Genomic DNA, 20,191 nt, shown 5'->3' with positions numbered 1-20,191 from the left:
ACTATCTGTATGTAGATTAAAGAGACAATTAGTTCAAATGACATTCAGCCTAATTATAATGAACCGTTATCCCAGATGATTATAAAGTATAATCTCAGATAGATGACGCACATGTTCATGTGAGGATTCATTCATCATTAGTCTGTTATCTCTCATGTAAAGCCCATCAATGTGGCCTACTGTATACATGTTTCTGTTAAATAAACCACTGACAGTTTAATCTAATCAACACCATGAAAAAGCAAGGATAAGTGACGTTTTTAATCTTTATCAAGCCATGGACAAATAAAGGCCTTTTCTTTTACTTTACTGAACGGAGTGTCTTGGATTTCTTTTAAGTTCACCTTTGCCTGATTTTCTCACTTTGATGTTGCCTGACCTATACACATACTGAAGCCTATGTTTTTTTTATTGAGGTATCAATTAGAGCTGTGGTTCTCAACCTGTGGGTCAGGACCCTAAATGATTTTTTTGGGGGTCCCCAGATGACAGTGAAGTGACAATTTAAGGACCTTTTTAATACCCCCCCCCCCCAAAAAAAAAATAAAGGAAAAGAAAAAAGACCATTACTGCATCAAAAGTAATCAACAAACTATACTATAAAAACTGGTCAAACAATTGCCAAATAATATATTTAGGCAAACATTTTGAAAATAGCTGATCTACGTGTTGCGAGGCTTGTGAGCTTGTAGATTGGCTACTTTCGCAATATTTATCTGTGGAACCGAGTCAAACTAAATGTAACGCCTCAACTCCTACAGTTCTTATCAGGGTGGGGGGTCCCCGGTTGAAATATGATTATTATGGGGGTCGGGGTCCCCAGTTGAAATATGATTATTTTGTTCAAATCATAAGTTCAAATATGATTTTTTGAGGGGTCACAGCCTGCAAAGGTTGAGCACCACTGCATTAGAGCACAGTCAGAGTTTCTGACTGGACAATATGAGCTGTCAGCACGAGTCAATTAGCCTAGTGACAAACAAATGCTGACATTGACTGATATTTAAAACTACAATGTTAAATATTGCTATAAATTATTATCGCATGATGAAATTAATTGAATAGTCTCACCTGTAATTAGGTATTAGCATTACTTTGACTCTAGCGCCACCTCCTGGTATAAACACACAATGGCTTGTTTGTTTCCCATGACAGCATCTGGTCATCAAATTGACAACTGACAATCTTTGTACCTGGAAACAAAAACAAGAGAAAACAGACAACAATGTGTGATATGTCATCTTTCATTTCCTGAACTGATTACTTGACAAAGGTCTTATTCAGTCAAAGGCAGTGTTTATTCATATGTTTGTACACCTGGGCTGGCTCTCATATGCATTCCATACAACATCCAGTATCCAGTTGGCCTCCCAGCAGATTAGAACGTGTTGTGTGTGTGAGAGGTCTCAGCAGGAAATGATGTTCGGTCAACATACGACATCTAGTGGCCACAATGAATATCCATGATGATCACATAATAGAACTGGGACGATCAGGGACAACAGCTAGATAAAAGTGACACACGAGTGGTTCAATGTTTATATCCAAACTGTATTAATTTAGAAAGAATGAAGTAGATTTTGTTTTGACTCTTTGCATTCATAATAGTACATTTTTAGCAATTAATATTACAATAAAGACAGAATAGTGACTTGTCAGCAACTACTAGTGGTAGTAGTCATTTTAGTGCCAATTTGGGGAATAAAAAGATTGAATACTGGTGTATTTAATATTCTTATGCAATAAAACCTTTGGCATGATCACATTGGCACATGTAAGAATTGGCCTAGTGCCCACTCTTCTTGTATCCTACCATAGCCCTAACCTCAGTGATAAATGAATACTGCATGGTGACGTACTTAATACTGTTGTATTTTCCAAGGTGTAAAGATTTAACCTGTCAAAGAGCCAAATAATTTATCCATTTCAGTTATGCACAATAATATCAAACATGTTTTCAAATAGCCATATCTATTTGTTACGTAATTTTCCTTTTAACACAGACAGAAGGCAGCTTTAATACCTGAAAACAAGATCATCAACAATAACCTAATATGGTACATCAACCCCCGCAAAAAGAAAATATCCTTGGTGTATATAATCATATCACCAAGACTATAAACTGCTTTGCACAAACTCAATAGTACTGAACGGGTCCAGCCAGTGATGTCATTATACCATTAATCACTTAACCCATTAAGACGTTGAACGCATCTGTGTCACTTTAGATTCAAAAATAGCAGATATACAAGCTCGCTCGTAGCGCGGCACTCGCTTGTAGATCTGCTATTTTTGAAAAATCTTGAAAAAAAATGTTTTTTCGATTTTTTTCTAAAAACTGTTAGTTTAGCTGCTTGTCGATCGGCTATTTTCAGCTAAAGCTTTCCCCAAAATAACAGAGAAGACACTACTATAGAGCCCTGAGGGACTCCGGTCAACCATGTAGGGCTTAAGTGGTTCAAGCAAGCACCAAATCCGGTTGAGTTCAGTGAAATGACAACAGTGAAACAACGGCCATGTTGTTTTATATACACAGCACTTAATACTGGTAATCAAATCCAAAACAAAGCATCCCGTTACAAAGAACACAAAGGATTTAGTGAGAAATCTCTCGGGGAATCAAATCCACCGTTAGCCAGAAGGTCAACGCACAGATCAGATGGATTATAGATTGAATAACCCTTCAACTGTTGGTTGTTCGCAGTGGTGGACAGTAACAAAGTACTCGAGTACTTTACTTAATGTATCTGCATTCTGTACTTCACTTGAGTATTTGTATTTTTGGATACTTATGACTTTCAACCCCACCACAGTTCAAAGACAAATCTAGTACCTTTTGACTCCCCTACATTTGGCAATGGAAAACGCACGTTATGCATTAACAACTTAAAACGCCATTTCAGGTGAAATAGCAGATCTACACGCTCACCGCAATGTGACTCATTGTGAACTTATAGATATGCTAGTTTCACTATTATTGATTTTCTTTTATTCATTTTTTTCTGGAATATCTTTTGAATTTATTTGGGAAAATATCAAAATGTTAATACAGCCGATGCATTTATATTAACAAGAAAATATAATTTGTACTTTTGAAAGAAAAAAAAGAATACTCCATACTTTAACTCAAGCACATCTTTGACAGAGCAACTTTCACTTGTGGTGGAGTAATATTTGAAATATCTATACTTTGATTCTGGGGTTGAGTACTTTGTCCACAACTGGTTCTTAGTGGATCCATCTACATCCAGTAGATGGATCTGTCAGTCCATCCATAACGTCTGGACAGATGACGCATGAGATGTCATTGTCCACAAGGCTGCTGTACAGTATGTCTGACTGCTGCCACCCGTTAGCCAATAATTCAATCAATCTCCTTCTATTATTCAGAAGTAAGAGATCACACTACAGAGTGGGGCCGGGCGATATGGACAAAATCAAACATGATATTTTCCTTTATATCGATATGAGCGACGATTATGTCATATTGTACCGATAATATAGATATTTTTTGTGAGCTTGTAGATCGGCTTTCTTGGACCATTTTAGAAAATATAAAATAAGCCTTAAAGTGATCAGGAAAATACAACACTTGCCATATCACGATATTACTGAAATATCCTAAATCCTTCAGTACACGATATCTAGTCTCATATCATGATATCATATCGACATATTGACCAGCCCTACCATAGAGTCAACACTCTGTTCAGTTCTGCTACTTTTGTCCTGAAATGACTGAAACACTGAAAATTAATCTCTCTGACAGACGCGAGGACCCTCCCTAATCTCCTGAACATGTACTTTTTAAAAGGACCAACTGGATGCAAGTGCTGAGGCCAGTCTATAAATAAGCATAATGCTGCTCTCTCAATGGCAATCACTTTTTTTTCCTTTTTTAAACACACAGGAGTCAACCACCAACTCCAACTTGATAATTTAGGCACAATAAGTACCCGACATTCAAAACAATAGCAACCTAAACTATACACCAAAACCCAGGCCCACTGTCTCTAACCACTTTAATACTTCAGTAGGCCAGGGTCCCCCACGGGTCAATATACGGGTCTCTTCGCCGAAAATAGCCGATCTACAAGCCCGAAAAGGATCTGCAGATCTGCTACTTTCGCCGAAAGTTCGCCTATTATGACATGCCCAGAAGACGGATGCTAGGGGTTCATGTGGTTAAGAGAACTTGCGAAATCCGTCTGAGAAATGCTCTATTTTCAGAGGACAATGTTCCTTCCAGATGTGTGGATCAGCATCAGTTCATTCAGTCATTCTCAAGTACAGTCAGACTCAGTACATACATAGTCAGTACAACTACAAAGCTGACACTGCTCGCAACCAACCAGAGAAGCCAGTGTTTTTTGGCTGTAGCGTGGCGTTTCACTGTGCCGGTGGGCTCGTGGTCGTGGTGGCACGCAGGATACCTCGCAGCACCTTGTGGTTGTTGAGGGGCTGGTTCTCTTTCGGCGGGTAACAGGGGCCTCGCTCCGTCACATACGAGTACGGGAAGCGCAGCACCCACAGGCCATCGGGGGGCAGTATGATTTCAGTCTGCTCTGGGTAGAAGATAGGGCAGGGTGCAGGGCCTGGCTGGACCTGGAAAACACCACAAAGACAAAAAACGATTAATCACATTAAAAAGCTTCATGTACATTAAGAAGCTTTAGGCGTACTTTTTACAGTGTGGCTTTGCAAGAGGCTAGCCATGAGATGGTCTGGTGAGTGTGTGTCTGCCCTGAGATTGGGAGATCAGGGTTCAATTAAGTAAGCCTATACAAATGGCACCCAATGTCTCCCTGCATGGTGCTCAGCATAGCTGAGAGGTTAGTGAGCCCGCCTAGGGAGCCAGAGGCCCTGGTTGCCCCAGGTACGATTCCAGGCCACGCCAGCATATGTGTCGATGAAATGAAATTTGTCCCTGAGCAAGACTCTTAACCCCTAATTGCTCACAGGCCCTTTTCCATTGGAAACAAGCCCGCAAGGACTTTCATGAACGTCCTGTTAAAAGGAATTATCCTAATGGTTGGATTGGGGGTAAGTGAGTCCCTGCAACATACTAGCGCCATGTCCAGGGGATGTACTTGTACATCAAGGCGCCTCACATAACAGAAATAGGAGATCCTATGGGCCACAAGGCTACTTATTATTCGACAAAGAATTCCTTTAGTCGAGGGCAGCCCTACACGATTGGTCTTTTATATTGAACCTGGTGAGATGCCATGTTAGACGTCTTATATCTTGCAGCTTACCTGTGGGTTGAGTGTAATGTCCAGGGGGACGTCAGGCACCACAACGAACAGTCGGGTCAGCTGGGCGTAGTGGGGCTTCAGCCCTCGGCCCTGGGCGGGGGAGGGGATGTAGAGAGGCATGTCTGTGTTCAGCACCCTGGTGGCGGGCTCCTTGGGCCCCCCGGGCCCCAGCACCTTCACTATCTTGTCCGGCCCGGAGCTGAGGAAGCGTCTGCCCCGGCTGTCTTCGTACTCGAACCCCACGAAAACGCGAGCCACGTCGTCCCTCCTGCGACTCCTCCCCGGCCCTCCGGCGCTCCCTCGCTTCCCCACCGGGGCCTTGTTGGGCGCGGGCCACGACGAGGAGGAGCCGCCGTCCAGCGGCTCCGTCAGCCCCGCCTCCTCCTCGGAGCGCGAGCGGATCACCAGGTCCCACGGCAGGAGGAAGGACGACCCGGGGAGGAAGCCCGGCTGCTCCAGGCCGGCGTGGAAGTTGTACGCCTTGGCGGGGCCCAGCTTCACCAGGGACCAGCCGGAGAACTTGGGCAGCAGGCCCTTGAGGCAGCCCGAGTGCAGCATGCCGGGGAGGTACTCCACCGTGGAGGGCTGGCGGTCCACCAGGCTGGGCCTCTTGCGCGGCGCCTGGGCCTCGCTCCCCACCCCGTCTCCGTAGGCCCCGAGGCTGTCCGTGGACTGGCCCAGGCTGAGGGCCAGGCTGAGGCTGGTGCTGTCGCCCGGGGTGTGGCTGTGGGCCAGGGCGGTGGTGGTGCTGCTACCGGCAGCAGCGGTAGTAGAGGCGTCCTTCAGCGGCTCTCCTTCCGCGCTGGGCCCGGAGGACTCCGACGGGGGCTGCGGTGCGTCGTTGCACGCGGGGGCCGGGTCCGGGGTGCTGGGCTGGAACACGGGGAACTGTATCCTCTCCAGCTTCCCGCAACACTTTTCCTCCACCATCTATAAAGATGAGGAGGGTAGAGGAGAGGAAGAGGTTGAACAAGACTAAAGGGTCTAAACCATAGATATAGAAACCTAGATACCTCATTGGCCTCTGCAGTTCATTGGAGCGACTGGTATTTCAATACAAGGCTCTTCCGCAGGGCTACTTGACTACTGGCCAATCACAGCGCGTTGACTACTGTCCAATCACAGCACGTCTAACTGACTAGTTGCTGCGTGGCTGCCTCTTAAGAAAAGACCCTCCCCACCTGCCTCTGATTGGCCTACCGAACGCCGTCCCCCCCCCCCCTTCTGTGACACACGCGGAAGTTTCCAGCTTGCCCTGCTGAAACGGAAGGAAGTGGAAGCACGGCCGAGATACGCACGCCTCAGAGCCGAAGGAGGCGTCTACCTTTATATGTCTAAACGCCCTGCTTATGCCTAGTTTGTACTTGGTTGCCAGTCTACAACAAGGTCACAATGTGTCACAGACTCAGTGCCCCCAAGTACAACTCAGGCTTTAGCAGCCTGGGGTTTGAACAGACTGAGATCCAGTAGAGAGGACAGTGACACATCTGGGAGATACTGTCTGGACACAAACAAATCACAATATTCTTTTCCAAATACCTCAATATCGATTTTGAGATGATATTGTGGGGATGACATTTACCGTTTTCACAGGTGACACATCATTTCCGTCTCCACAGGAGACTCATGGATCAAAGCAAATCTCACAAAAACTGTGTCCTAATGTGCGATTTGTGAAACATTGTGAAATCAGTCGCGGCGACTGAGAACTTTTCAAATATATTTTTTTTGTTGCTTTTTATGCCTTTATTTAGAGAGGGATAGGGAAAGTAGGCTGACAGGAAATGGGAAGAGAGATGGGGGGGTGACAGACGCAACACGCTGTCAGGCTGGCATTGCAGCCTAAGGTGCCTGCCTGGACCGTCACGCGACTGAGAACTTTAATCGATGAGGAGACAACTGACCTGGTAGAAGTCGTAGTTGGCAGCCTGAATGTCAAAGGGGTCTTCTCGGGGGGCCTGCTTCCTGCCGCAGTTGCAGGAGCTGGTGGAGCGACCCCTGCTGTTGTGATTTAGAATGGGCGGGTTGCGATCTATCTCTGGCTTCTCACCTGCGGAGATTCACCCCCAGATTAAATGACTTGGCAATAAATCACATTCAATGCTCATGTTCGTATGTGTGACGGACAGGCAGTTTTACTAGTCAAGCGATAAAGACGGTAATAATTCATAAACCAACCTTTATTTTAACACAGGAGGGGTAGCAGAGCAGACCACCATTTTGCACTAAACCTGGGATCTTTAATTCTGTAATTGACCACTGGGAGTTTTCCAGTACTAGAAGATTGAGTGGTTGTACTGGGAAACTCCCAATAGTTCAGCGGCAGAACTGTGGTCATACAAGCAGGTAAGCCTCCCAGGTTTAGTACAAACACAGTGTTCCATTGTCCACTCCACTGGGAGCTGCCCAGTACAACTACCTGTACAGTCTTGTACCGTTGGCCACTGGGAGCTACACAGTGAAATCCTCTGTGTTAACTGATCCATTTGTAACTTCAAGAGTGTACAAAATGTACAGGCTCTCAGATGGAAATTTTCACTACTTCTAAAAAGTTTTATGGAATTTCTCAACTTTTTTAAATGTATTTCTCAAAACCCACTGTTTTGGGAACCATTGCTCTATATCATATTTTAACTGGGGACCCCCCAAAATATTCACATTTGAACTGGGGACCTCCCACCCTGACAAGCACTTGGAATTGTAGGAGTTGAGGCATTACATTTAGTTAAGACTCGGTTCCACAGATAAATATTGTGAAAATAGCCGATCTACAAGCTCAAAACGCCTCGCGTTGCGAGGCGTTGTGAGCTTGTAGATCTGCTATTTTCAAAATGGTTGCATCTTATATTATTTGACAATTTGGGCAATGGTTGTTGATTACTTTTGATGCTGTAATGGTCTTTTTTTCCTTTCTTTTTTGAGGTATTAACAGATCTTAAAAATCCTTAAATAGTCACTTCACTGTTATCTGGGGGCCCCCAAAATCATGTGGGGACACCCCTGGGGGTCCTGACCCACAGGTTGAGAACCACTGCTCTATATATATAACGCTATAACAACAATTCACCTGGCTGTGGCAGCAGGTGGAACTTGTGCACGCAGTGCTGGTCGGTGAGGCTGCGCTCCTCGCACAGCTGGTGGCCGTTGCTCCAGAACTTGTAGCAGTCCTCGTGGAGCTGCACGGCGTAGCGCTGGAAGGCCACGCCGCGGGCGTGCTGGCTGTACACCCGGAGCGCCTGGGCCAGCTGGTTCTTGTGCACGGTGGTGGTGTAGTTGTGGGGAAGGTTGGACTGGTACGCGCTGTGAGCCAGCGGCAGCGCTTTCTGGCACCTGCATGGATTTAAAACCCATTTAGACCTGTTGTTACACCTATACGTTGTTATACCTTTGAAGCTGGGAACGCCTCTACGTTGTTATACCTTTGAAGCTGGGAACGCCTCGGTGTCGTTTTAGTTATCGCTGTTGTCGGGGAGAAACCTTTTATCGCCGTATTCTAACTTGTTGTATTTTTCCGTAAATTAATCACCCTACTTGATCATATTACTGTCACACGAAAGCATCAAAAGTAGCAGATCCACAAGCTCGTAATGCGGCGCGAAGCAACAAGTTTTGACCTTTTCGATTTTTTTTGTTTAATCCTGAAAAGTAACAGTTTTTGACAGTTGGTTTCCACCCGACAGAGACCATATATAGCAACAAAAGTTTTTCAGAAAACGGTTAGGATTTAGAAGGCATTTGTAGAATCGGCCTCAGGTCTTAATGGGTTAAAGCAAAATAAACTCTCACGACTGAAAAATATTTTTGTTTAGTCCTAATAGGAGATTTGTGAAACAGCGTGAAAAGGAGCCCCCGCCCCTACAAGCTCTGTGTTTCATAAACAATTAGCACAAATATGTAGAGTTATGATGTTTTGGTAGCCATAATATACAGCCAACCAGTTAAAGAAATTGCAGATTGATGCTAAAGTCGGCCATACCAGCCCTGACAAAAAAAAGGATGGTCATTTTGTATTTTAAAACAAACCGCCAGACGCTAAAGGCCGTGTTAACCTTTTCTTTTATGAAATATCTGCCATCAATAGGATTTTCAGGACGATTGAACATGTATTATATTGCTAATTGAACCACTACTCTTTAATCTTAAAAAATAATGAATAACCGAAAATAGGCTATCTACAGGTTTACAACACGTCGCAGCGCGACGTGTTGTAAACTTGTAGATAGCCTATTTTTCGGTGCACGATGGATTCCATACTGACTTCTATGGAATCCAAAATGACTGAAATCAGTCGTGGCGACTGAGAACTTTACCTGTTTTCAGAGAACTTGGCGTCTGCGTCGAGGAAGGCCTCCAGGACCTTCAGCTGGCCCTGCACCTTCACGGCCAGCTCGGCCGTTTCTTCTTCCGTGCTGGTGATCATGACCTGGTGGAGCCTGTGGTGGGTTAAGGGTTGTCGTCGTCACGATCATGTCATTTTACTTGATTAATATTCATTCAAATAATTACGATTTCATTGTGTTGTTTGGCATTGAACACCGAAACATGAATACAACATCTCATTTTTGTTTGCCTTTTAGGCTTTGTAAAAAATATTTTATTATGAAATATTACTTAAATATACAAAGAAATGGCCACAATGTCCAGTACCATTAATCAAAAATAAATAATGTACTATGGCCAAAATAGGCCATAATGTAATAATGTTATAATGGTTAAATTGGTTACAAAATCCTGGAAATAGATGCTATTTCCACTAACTTTGAAATGTATGAAAGTTTTTCATTATGGACACTATTCTGACTTAAAATAATTGCAATTATCTCAAATAACCCATTAAAACCGGGAAAGTATCCGTGTCATTTTAGATTAAAAAAATAGCAGATATACAAGCTTGTACTGTACATCTGATATTTTTTTAAATTTTTTTAAACATCTTGAAAGTGTGAGTACTACTGATTTAGACGGCATTTGTAGAATGGGCCTCAGGTCTTAATGGGATAATTTGCGATTTGGACGATTACGTAATCATTCTGACATGCCTTACCTGTGGGCCACCAGCGCCCACTTGCTGTAGTTGGGCAACTCAAAGTGCGCGGGCTGCGGGTTACGGCCCACGCTGTCATCGAAGCCCTTCTTGGTGAGAACCAGCTCTATGTGCTGCCACAGGAACTCCTTCAAGCTGCAGTCCACCAGCTGGCCGCCCGCCGACATGCTGCCGGGGTCCACGCCGAAATAGGGCTGCTTGGCCGCGCGACGCAGCTGCTGATAACGCTTCGGCCCGGACAACACGGGCGCGTTCGGGTCCTGCTCGCGCAGGGCGCAGTTGGACCGCAGGTGTCCGAGCAGCGCGCCCACGGGGTCCTCGTCCGGTCCCGGGATCACGTAGACGAACGCTTGGTTGGCGGGCACGGTGAACAGGCAGTTGCTGCTCTGGTTGGTCAGGACTCGGCTCTTCCGGAAGATGCGATAGATCTGATCCTCCAGCGCGTGCTGGAGTCGCCTCCGCGGCGAGTGCTTCTTGGGCTTGTCGGGGTTCGCCCCGGACTCAGTGCCGTTTCCCCCGGGGGCCTTCAGGGTCCCGTTCATCTGGAAGACGAAGAGCAGGCGAGGAGGGCAAGGCCTGCAGTTGAGCTTCCACTCCTTGGACACCGGGCAGTCTTTGATGGCGCCGCGGATGAGAGGGAGGATCTTCTGCCGCAGGGCGTCCAGGGCCCGGAACAGCCTGTCGTTAGGAATGCACGATTAATCGTTGGCATCGGAAATATCGGTATCTAAACAATATCAAAATAATCAGTTTTAATATTGAATATAAAGAAAAAGCCTTATGTGATGATGAGGGCTGCAGATTAAATCTGTGTTTTTCGTAGAGGCTTTCAAAAGGGGCCATGGGTTGTAAAAAAATATTAAATAATACATAGTACATTGTTTGAATCTAATAAACCAGGTAATAAGAATGCACTGTTTGTTAGAATTCTGCATCTGCACCCAGAATCACAGTTACTGTGTAACAGGTGTACGGTGAAACCCTACTGGACATTTGTATTGCAATATCGGTATCAGTATCGGTTGATTTGACCTACCTCAGTGGTTCTCTATGTGTGTGTGTGTGTGTGTGGGGGGGGGTACCAGGGGGGTCCCCAGCTCAATTTGTTAATATAGCGTCCCAATCATTTTAACCACTTGAACTATATTTTATACTTTGGCTATTCAAAAATAGCAGATATATGCTACTTTTTTTTTTAAAGTGTTTGATATATTTTTTCCAAGCGAACATTTTTAACTCAAATTTTTCCCTCTGGAGGAGGGCCCTGGCACTAAACATTTTCAGATGAGGGGGTCCGCGACCTTTTTTGGCAACATGAAAAGGTTTGAGAACCACTGCCCCCTACCTGTCGTAGGTGACATCGAAGGTGCAGTTGGGGTGGACCAGCAGGAGGACGTGGCACAGGGAGAACAGGTAGAGCAGCTGGAGGCAGTGCTGCTTGTCGGTGCCCTTCCAGAAGTCCTGCGCGTCGGCGTGCGCGATCCCGGCGCTCAGCGACTCGCACGCCCGCAGCAGCTGCTGGTTGTCGCAGACGGAGGTGAGCATCAGGTACAGGACGCGGTTCTCCTGGCTGTAGTACGCCTGGATGGAGTGATGGATAAAAGTATTATCGTTGCTGTCCTTTCTTCAAATTCTATCTTTTTTTCATAAATTAACACCCTACTTGACCATTAGTCAGGGGATATTAGCAGAACATTTTCCAATCTTGGAATAAATTCCTTACCAAAAAAAATCTTCACCAATGTGTAAAGGTGTCTAGTAACACATCTCACAAAGACTGAAATGCAGTTTCCCTAGGAGAATTTTTGACAGCTCCTTAAAGTTGGGGTACCCACCATAACCTTGGTTAAAAAAAAATCAAAATCAAAATTTAATTCAGTTTTAAGTAGCATGTGAGGGGTCAAACTAGGGTGTTTTTATGATTCTGAATCCATTGCAAGCATTTGTTTTGCACCAAAACCACTCCTTGGGCTAAAAACAGCCCAATCTCAATGGGCTTTTTACACAAAAAGTATACCTGGAAAAGGATGGCTATGGCCGTTTTTAGCCCAAGGAGTGGTTTTGGTGCAAAGCAAATGCTTGCAATGGATTCAGAATCATAAAAACACCCTAGTTTGACCCCTCACATGGTACTTAAAACAGAATTAAAATTTGATTTTTTTGGGGGATTTCTTTTTAACCAAGGTTATGGTGGGTACCCCAACTTTAAGGACCTGTCAAAAATTCTCCTAGGGAAACTGCATTTCAGTCTTTGTGAGATGTGTTACTAGACACCTTTACAAACACATGCTCACACAAAAGCATCAAAAGTAGCAGATCTGCAAGCTCGAAACGCAGCGCGATGCGACGCATTTTGACCTTGTAGATCTGCTACTTTTGAATTTAAATCCTGAAAATTAACAGTTTTGCATATAAGAGGTTTCCACCCGACAGAGACGATATACCCAAGTAAATACTCACTCGAAGCACTCGAAGATGGATTGATACTGGATGGATTTTCTTTTTAATATCAATGATGCGTTGTGAGCTTGTAGATCAGCTATCTTTACTATATTTGAAATAGGGCTGGAGTGGTTAATTCATAGTATATTTTTTAACGTTTGGGTCCCAAGAGTCCCTTCCAAGGAATGTGATGGAGTCAAAGGTGTGAAGTGAAAGTCATGAGCTTGCGCAAAACAACAAAACATTTACTTAAAGGTGCTATAAATTATCATTTTGTTAAAATAAGAGTTACATTGTTATAGAGTGTTTGTTCAGCAACGGGGGGGTCTCGATCCCTGTCTCTCCAGCACTTTGGTAAACAGAAAATGTATTTCCAGGTCGGGATACCAATATTATCCAATCATAGAAGATACAGAATGAACAACTAGTGAAATTGGAAGTGATGACACAAAGAAATGAGCAAACGATTGAATTGAATTGAATTAGTTACTGTCCACCACCACCAACTCACCTGGATCAGACTGCCGCCCTCTGGGATCATGTCGTAGTGTTCTGGTCCTCCGAACAGGGGGAACAGGTGCTTGTCAGCCAGCGTGTTGATGAGGGACTCTTTGGGCGGGCCGGGCTGCATGGAGCTCTTCCCGAAGATACCCAGCACACACAGACCCTCGTCTTTGTACAGCGCGTCCTCTATAATGATAATAACTTGATTTATATACAGCACTTTTCAAAACATGAGTTACAAAGTTCTGAACAGCAGTTGGAGCATAAAATCTATAAGTAAGGTAAAATAAAACAAAATTGGGTTTCTTAATATAAGTAGGGGCTGGATTATGGCATGTTTAAAAACGGAGGGAAAAGTGCCGGTGGATAGGGATTCATTTATGATGGCCAAAATATGGGGTGAAACTGAGTGGAAAACCTCCTAAAAATGTTGGTGGGGATGGGGTCCAGTTGGCAGGAAGAGGAAACATAGTTCTTTCTAAGGACAGGTGACCGGTAAAAATTGGTTAATAGAAACTGAAATGTAACTGTTCAGGGAGCAGGGGGCACAGCTAGTGTCAGGGGTTATGTGGGACCTGATGTTCTTAAAAAGTAGTTGAGGAATTCTACACATTTCTCTTTGGAAAGATGGATACTATGGGAGGGGGTGGGATTAGTGATGGCTATTATTTGAGATAACATTGGAAAAGTAATTTGATCTTGCAACCTTGACAGCACTTTGATAATCTATCAAGAGAGTCTTCAGGATATCTAATGAGATTTGGAGATTGTCAGCTTTCCATTTGTGCTCAGCTTGTCTGCACTGTCTCTTTATTAGTCTGGTGGTCGTTTAACCAAGGTGTAAAATTTTTAGGGGGCTTGACTGCTTTGAGGGGTGCTATGGAATCCAGGATGGCTATGTAGGCTATGTGGGTAAGCTCGTCTAGGTTTTGGAGAGGATTGGGGGTGATACTGATGTCTGAAAGATCTCAGCAAATTAAATTGTGGAGTTGAGGCTGCAAGTCCATATTTCTCCGTACATGTACAAAGAAAATATATAAGGTGCTTACCCGGTTGCCCCAAATGTTAACTCGCGCTTCGGAGTCTTTGTGCAATGTATTAGTCCGTATTTTTCAATAGATATGTGTTTTAATCCCGTCTGTGCCATTTCCCCTCCTATTTACATTGAGTGTAATACCGTCTTTCACCGGATGCGCCCCGTCACTACCACCCATTGAGGAATACAGGGAACTTCCGACACAGACGAGATGAAAACGCATATCTATTGAGAAATACGGACTAATACATTGCACAAAGACTCCGCAGCGCTAGTTAACATTTGGGTCTACCGGGTAAGCACCTTATATATATATATTTTGTACATGTACGGAGAAGTACGGGCTTTACTGGTGAAAGTGCAGGACGCACTGGGGGGTGCTAGCCAAGACTATCGTAGATACGAAAGTAAAAGTCAGACTCTATAAAATACATCTATTTTAAGTCTTGATCCAAGGCTACAGTAGTTGTAATAAAAGCCTTCACACTCACCTATCACCTCGGACTGCAGCAACGAGCCTATGCTCTCAGGGACCGACATGTTTTCTTCGTCTCTCAGAGTGGAGACTGTTGTTGTTGAGACCGAGACTCACACGCTTTATAAATGCTTTAGCATCCAATAGGTTGTAGAGTAGCTGTCTGGCTACGCGAGACTATTATAATAGAACGTCCAGTCACGGGCTTGAAATAAAAGCTTTAATACGTGTTTCCAGACGGTTTTCCGATAGACATTTTGTCTATATTGAAAGATAACTCATGTAGGTTCCAGTTTCTGTGGCTACCGGTAGTTTGGTTTGTCACTTACGCGCAGCAGAGAGTAAACTTCCGGGTCAGCGTTGCCAGATTTTGTGAGACATATAAGCAACCAGGTCTATCGAAACAAGCCCAAAAGAAGCAACACGAGCTGAAAATAGCAGATCTACAAGCTCGCGACACGTTGTGAGCTTGTAGATCTGCTATTTTCAAAAAGATCTTGGAAAAAAGTGAAACATTTTGAATATTCTTTCAACAACACAAATCTGGTACAGAATATTTTCAAATGCTGGTTAGGGAGGGACAAATACATATTAATTTGGGGGTCCATCATATGAAAATGTTTGAGCACCACTGTTTTAAAGGAGCAGGTCACCCAAACAATGACTTATTTTCTATCAATTACACACCCCATGAAGCCTTGAATTCATGGAATTGTTTTGGTTTTTGAAGCATTCCATAGCCAATTATTTAATTAGCGGCGGAAAGATGCTAATGTATCCGGTAGGAGACACAAAGGAGACTCTTTGTGACTCCTACCGGACATACACCCGATCATCAAATTATTGGCTTAGGAATGCGTAAAAAATTTAAAATCTCCATGAATTCAAGTCTTCATGGGGTGTGTAATTGACAGAAAATAAGTCATTTTTTAGGTGAACTATTCCTTTGGATAATTCCTTTTAACAGGACGTTCATGAAAGTCCTTGCGGGCTTGTTTCCAATGAGGGCCTGTGAGCTAGCCTGGTAAACCCTCCCTCCGGAAATCTCATTTCTATTTGATTACTCCTGGAATCAAATAGAAATGAGATTTCCGGAGGGAGGGTTTACCAGGCTACCTGTGAGCAATTAGGGGTTAAGAGTCTTGCTCAGGGACAAATTTCATTTCATCGACACATATGCTGGCGTTAACCTGACTCTGCCAGATGGGGGCGGTATTGAGTAACTAAAATAAGCTGAGAAACAAATGTGTGACATAAGCTTCTTGGATCTGGAAGCGTCAGGTTATGCTGGCGTGGCCTGGAATCGTACCTGGGGCAACCAGGGCCTCTGGCTCCCTAGGCGGGCTCACTAACCACTCAGCTATGGCCGCCCCTTTAAACAACATTTGGAAACAAGCCCAAATATGCAACTAAACTACACTTTGGAAACAAACCCAAATAAGCAACTACACTTTAGAAAAAAGCCCCAAAAACCGCAACCAGCAACTACCAATATTTACAAGCAACTTTACAGAAAAACAAGCCCAAAGTTGCTTATAATAAGCAGACATGGCAACATTGTTCTGGGTTCCTTCGACTTAAATAGTTCGTGTGGGAACCATAACCCTCAGAACAAACGGTCCATGTATCTCTCTTTTTTTTTAAATGCCCCACATTCTTTTACATTAAGTATTCCACAATTGTAATACTTGATGTAGTGTTCTATGAACTAGTTTCAGCTTGGAAGTTGCCTCCCATTTTTAGTGTAGCTCTTATTTTCATGATATGTATTTATTTAGCTTTAATTTTATGTCTTTCAAAAATTATAGCCATAATCCTGCTTTTACTGTGTGTTAAATACATTGACTTTGGTCATCGAATGATCACAATGTAACGATGGTAAATGTATTTTACTCAATAGAAAGCAATACCTGTAAATAGGTATTGCCATAACATTACTGTTATATATGGCCACAGTTTAAAATCAATCTGCTCAGGAGGCACAAATTGCAACTCTTTCACTCCGTTTCTTATCTGTAGCCTAATAATGTTATATTCTTCAAATGGTGGGTTATTATTCATTCATAGCATCATAATTATGCTACAGTATATGGTTTTCTCTTGCAGTTATCTAGGTAAAACGTAGTGTATACAGTATACCGTACACAGTAGAGTCATCAATACATTAATATCTACAGAAGCTGTATAATCTATGACCCTGACACACACTTTCTCTGTTGACCTTTGCTTGTGGTAGTTTGGAAATATAGAGGAACATACATTACTTAACTAATTTAAAGGTTTACGGATGTTTTCATGCAGTAGCCTAAGCCAGCGGTTCTCAAACATTTTCATGTCAAGGTCAAGGACCCCCAAACTATTGATATGTATTAGGCCGTGGACCCCCCATGTGACAATTACTTGTAGCAGGGACCTGATAACAGAAGATTGTTGTTGTTAGATTAGATTTAGTATAGTTCCACAACTGTCTATACTGTATACGGTAGGTGTGGAGATAACAGAATTATGCAGTGGTGGAAAAAGTACCAATACTGCAATGTAGAAGTACTCTGTTACAAGTAAAAGTCCGGAATTAAAAATGTACTTGAGTAAAAGTACAAAAGTATTGGCATCAAAATGTACTTAAAGTACCAAAAGTAAAAGTACAAAAATGTTTGAAAATAGCAGATCTACAATCTCACAACGCGTCGCATCTTGTGAGCTTGTAGATCGGCTATTTTCAAATAGCCTAGGTATAAAATAGGGCCAAAGTGGTTAATGCATGTTTTATAATATCATAATTTATATCTGAAAGGTAACTAGTAACTAAAGTTTTCAAATAATTGTAGTGGAGTAAAAGTACAATATTTGCCTCTGAGATGTAGTGGAGTAGAAGTAAAAGTATTGGAAATTGGAAATACTCAAGTAAAGTACAAATACCTCAAAATTGTACTTAAGTACAGTACTTAAGTAAATGTACTTAGTTACTTTCCACCACTGGAATTATGTAACAGTGTCTTTACCAAGAAAGTGGAGCGTATCAGTCCAGTTCTTAAATCCTTACACTGGCTCTTACAAAGTCAAAGAATTGATTTCAAAATACTACTGTAGGTCTATAAAGCTTTGAATGGTTTAGGGGCCAAAATGCATTTCTGATCTTGTACTATATCATGATCATGAACCATCCAGATCTTTCAGATCATCTGGGAAAGGTCTGCTTTCTGTCCCTAAAACCAAAAATAAACATGGGGAAAGCAGCATTTAGCTTTTATGTACCACATATCTGGAACAAAAACTGCAGGTCTGCTGCCATACTTACTTATTTCTTTTAAAACACAACTAAAGACCTTTCTGTTTGAGTTACTTTTCTTTCTCTCTTTTCTTTCTCTTTTGCACTGTAACTGTATGAAGTGATCATTTTGACTTATTTTGTTGTATGCATCCTATTATCAATTTATAGGGTTTCTTTTGCTTGATGTTCTGTGTAAAGCACATTGAAATGCCTTGCTGTTGAAACGTGCTGTACAAATAAAAGCCCCTCTCATTGGGGCTTAACTTCTAGCCCGTGAAATAGCAGTGAAATTAAACAGTTTCTCATTTTGCTGGGGAACCCCCTCAACCACCCGTGGGTGTTCCCCCAGATCCCAGTTTGAGAACTACTGCCGACGATTCCTCCTCATAGTACTAGTGGGCATCATCTTCTTGATCTCCGCTATGGCCTCTCCTGGGTTCAGAGCCTTGGGGCAGGCCTGAGTGCAGTTCATGATAGTGTGACAGCGGTAGAGTTTGAAATCATCCTCCAGCTGGGACAAGCGCTCGTCTGCGAACTCATCTCGCGAGTCGATTATCCACCGGTAGGCCTGCATGAGAACAGCCGGCCCGAGGTATTTATCGCCGTTCCACCAGTAGCTGGGGCAACTCGTGGTGCAGCAGGCGCAGAGAATACATTCGTACAGGCCGTCCAGTTTCTTTCTGTCTTCCACGGTCTGCAGGTATTGCTCCTTCCCTTCATTTGTCTCATCTTTCTTCTTCAGATAGGGCTCGATGTACTTGTACTGGGCATAGAAGTTATTCATGTCGGGCACCAGATCCTTGATCACGTACATGTGTGGCAGGGGTCGTATCTTAGCCGGCTTGTCGAGGTTTGGGTCAATCTTGTCGAGACAGGCCAGCGTGTTGCCCCCGCCGATATTCATCGCACAAGAACCACAAATGCCTTCTCTGCAGGAGCGCCGGAAGGTCAGCGTGGAGTCCATCTCATTCTTGATCTTGATGAGAGCATCGAGAACCATGGGGCCACAGGTGTTGAGGTCGATCTCATAGGTCTGCATACGGGGCTTGACCCCTGGAGTGTCTGGGTCCCATCGGTACACCTGGAATTCTTTTACTCTGGGCTGTGTCGCTAGAGCTGCTGCTTGGGCATACCTAAACGGCACTAGTCTGATGGGGGAGCGGAGCGCCAAAACACCACAGCGACTCAAGGACAGAGCAGCAACCGACATGTTGTAAAAGAGTAGTTGATTTTAACATCAATAGCAGGTGCTCTCGGCTTTAATCCGATGGTCGTAGAGCCAGTTTAGACTGTTTATATTGTGTGATGTCAGGGAACTATCGCTATGCTTATTTGTTGTCTGTCTTTCCGATTGCTCTTGTGGGTCTATGAGAGATAAACAAACCAGATAGCTGTCTGATAATGTAGGCTACTCTGCTACACAGACTGATTCCCCCATTTGATGTCACACACAACAAACTGTTGCCTAACGACACTGATTTGCGCAGGTGTCCTTATTTGGCATTGCATGCCAAAGGGCCTTTTTCAGAGGTAAAGCCACAAGTCTATGACGTCAGTCATCTATGACGTATGCCTCTCTATTCGGGTAAGGGTTCTGCCCGATCCAAACACCACTGACTTCCATTATCAAATTAACCATTTGAAACCCATATTCTGGGGGAAAACATTAGCCAAAAATAGCTGATCTACTATAAGCTCACAACATATGTTAGCTGCCAGTAACAGTGTATTGGAAGCACAGCTTTTGTAGAGGTGTTGAATTTAGATCTACCGAACTGCATTTTCTATCCCTGTATCATGTCTTCTGAATGGCACCTTTTCCCCCCATCACAAAGAGGAATTGTTCAGACATAAGGAATTGAGGTGTAGCCTAGATCGAGTTAATTGTTCCGTGTTAAGTTTATCTACAATATTAATGCATAACAGATCTGTAATAACATTACTTGGCTACCAAGCTCTAAGTTCATATGACGCTATTTATCAACCAAGGACTCAGTTGCCTGATAAATTATCCAAAAAGAAGGAATTAATGAGTGCCTTGACCCTTCATCCACCAGGGCAAATAAATGACAACAGAGACATTAGCTTTATACAGAATTAGGCAAACTGTATTTTACTTTGTTATAAAATCCATAAAATATACATAACTTACTATTTGCAC

At 43.4% G+C, this 20,191-nt stretch overlaps 1 protein-coding gene and 1 pseudogene across 3 annotated transcripts; both read right to left on the bottom strand.

Moving 5' to 3' along the window:
- Nucleotides 1-1,393: 1,393 nt before the first annotated feature.
- smg8 (SMG8 nonsense mediated mRNA decay factor) lies at nt 1,394-15,082 on the bottom strand. Of its 2 annotated transcripts, XR_013933641.1 has the most exons (10): nt 14,776-15,082; nt 13,256-13,434; nt 11,648-11,883; nt 10,303-10,980; nt 9,569-9,691; nt 8,326-8,588; nt 7,163-7,308; nt 5,259-6,188; nt 3,121-4,605; nt 1,394-3,089 (listed from the first exon to the last, which is right to left on the bottom strand). XR_013933641.1 is itself a non-coding variant. In XM_080435849.1 (9 exons), exons 1-9 carry the CDS (start codon nt 14,822-14,824, stop codon nt 4,390-4,392), a joined length of 2,820 nt encoding a protein of 939 aa, XP_080291975.1. In that variant the 5' UTR covers nt 14,825-15,082; the 3' UTR covers nt 1,394-4,389. The 2 variants fall into 2 exon arrangements, 1 of the variants encoding a protein (XP_080291975.1); XM_080435849.1 differs by having other exon boundaries at nt 1,394-4,605.
- Nucleotides 15,083-18,353: 3,271 nt separating this feature from the next.
- On the bottom strand, nt 18,354-19,240 carry LOC308090877 (succinate dehydrogenase [ubiquinone] iron-sulfur subunit, mitochondrial-like; annotated as a pseudogene). The gene has a single exon. The product of its transcript is annotated as a succinate dehydrogenase [ubiquinone] iron-sulfur subunit, mitochondrial-like (transcript).
- Nucleotides 19,241-20,191: the final 951 nt, after the last annotated feature.

This window comes from Gymnoscopelus braueri (assembly GCF_963280865.1).
Source record: "Gymnoscopelus braueri genome assembly, chromosome: 8".
In the NCBI taxonomy this organism is placed as follows: domain Eukaryota; kingdom Metazoa; phylum Chordata; class Actinopteri; order Myctophiformes; family Myctophidae; genus Gymnoscopelus; species Gymnoscopelus braueri.
The sequence above is the reverse complement of the archived record's forward strand: the minus strand, read 5'-3'. Positions and strand labels throughout refer to the sequence as shown.

Coding starts and splice junctions, on each gene's coding strand:
- smg8 (XM_080435849.1), bottom strand. CDS start 14,824: ATGTCGGTCCCTGAGAGCATAGGCTCGTTGCTGCAGTCCGAGGTGATA. Junction 11,884..13,255: donor AGGGCGGCAGTCTGATCCAG/GTGAGTTGGTGG, acceptor CACTCCATCCAG/GCGTACTACAGCCAGGAGAA. Junction 6,189..7,162: donor CCAACTACGACTTCTACCAG/GTCAGTTGTCTC, acceptor TCATCTTTATAG/ATGGTGGAGGAAAAGTGTTG.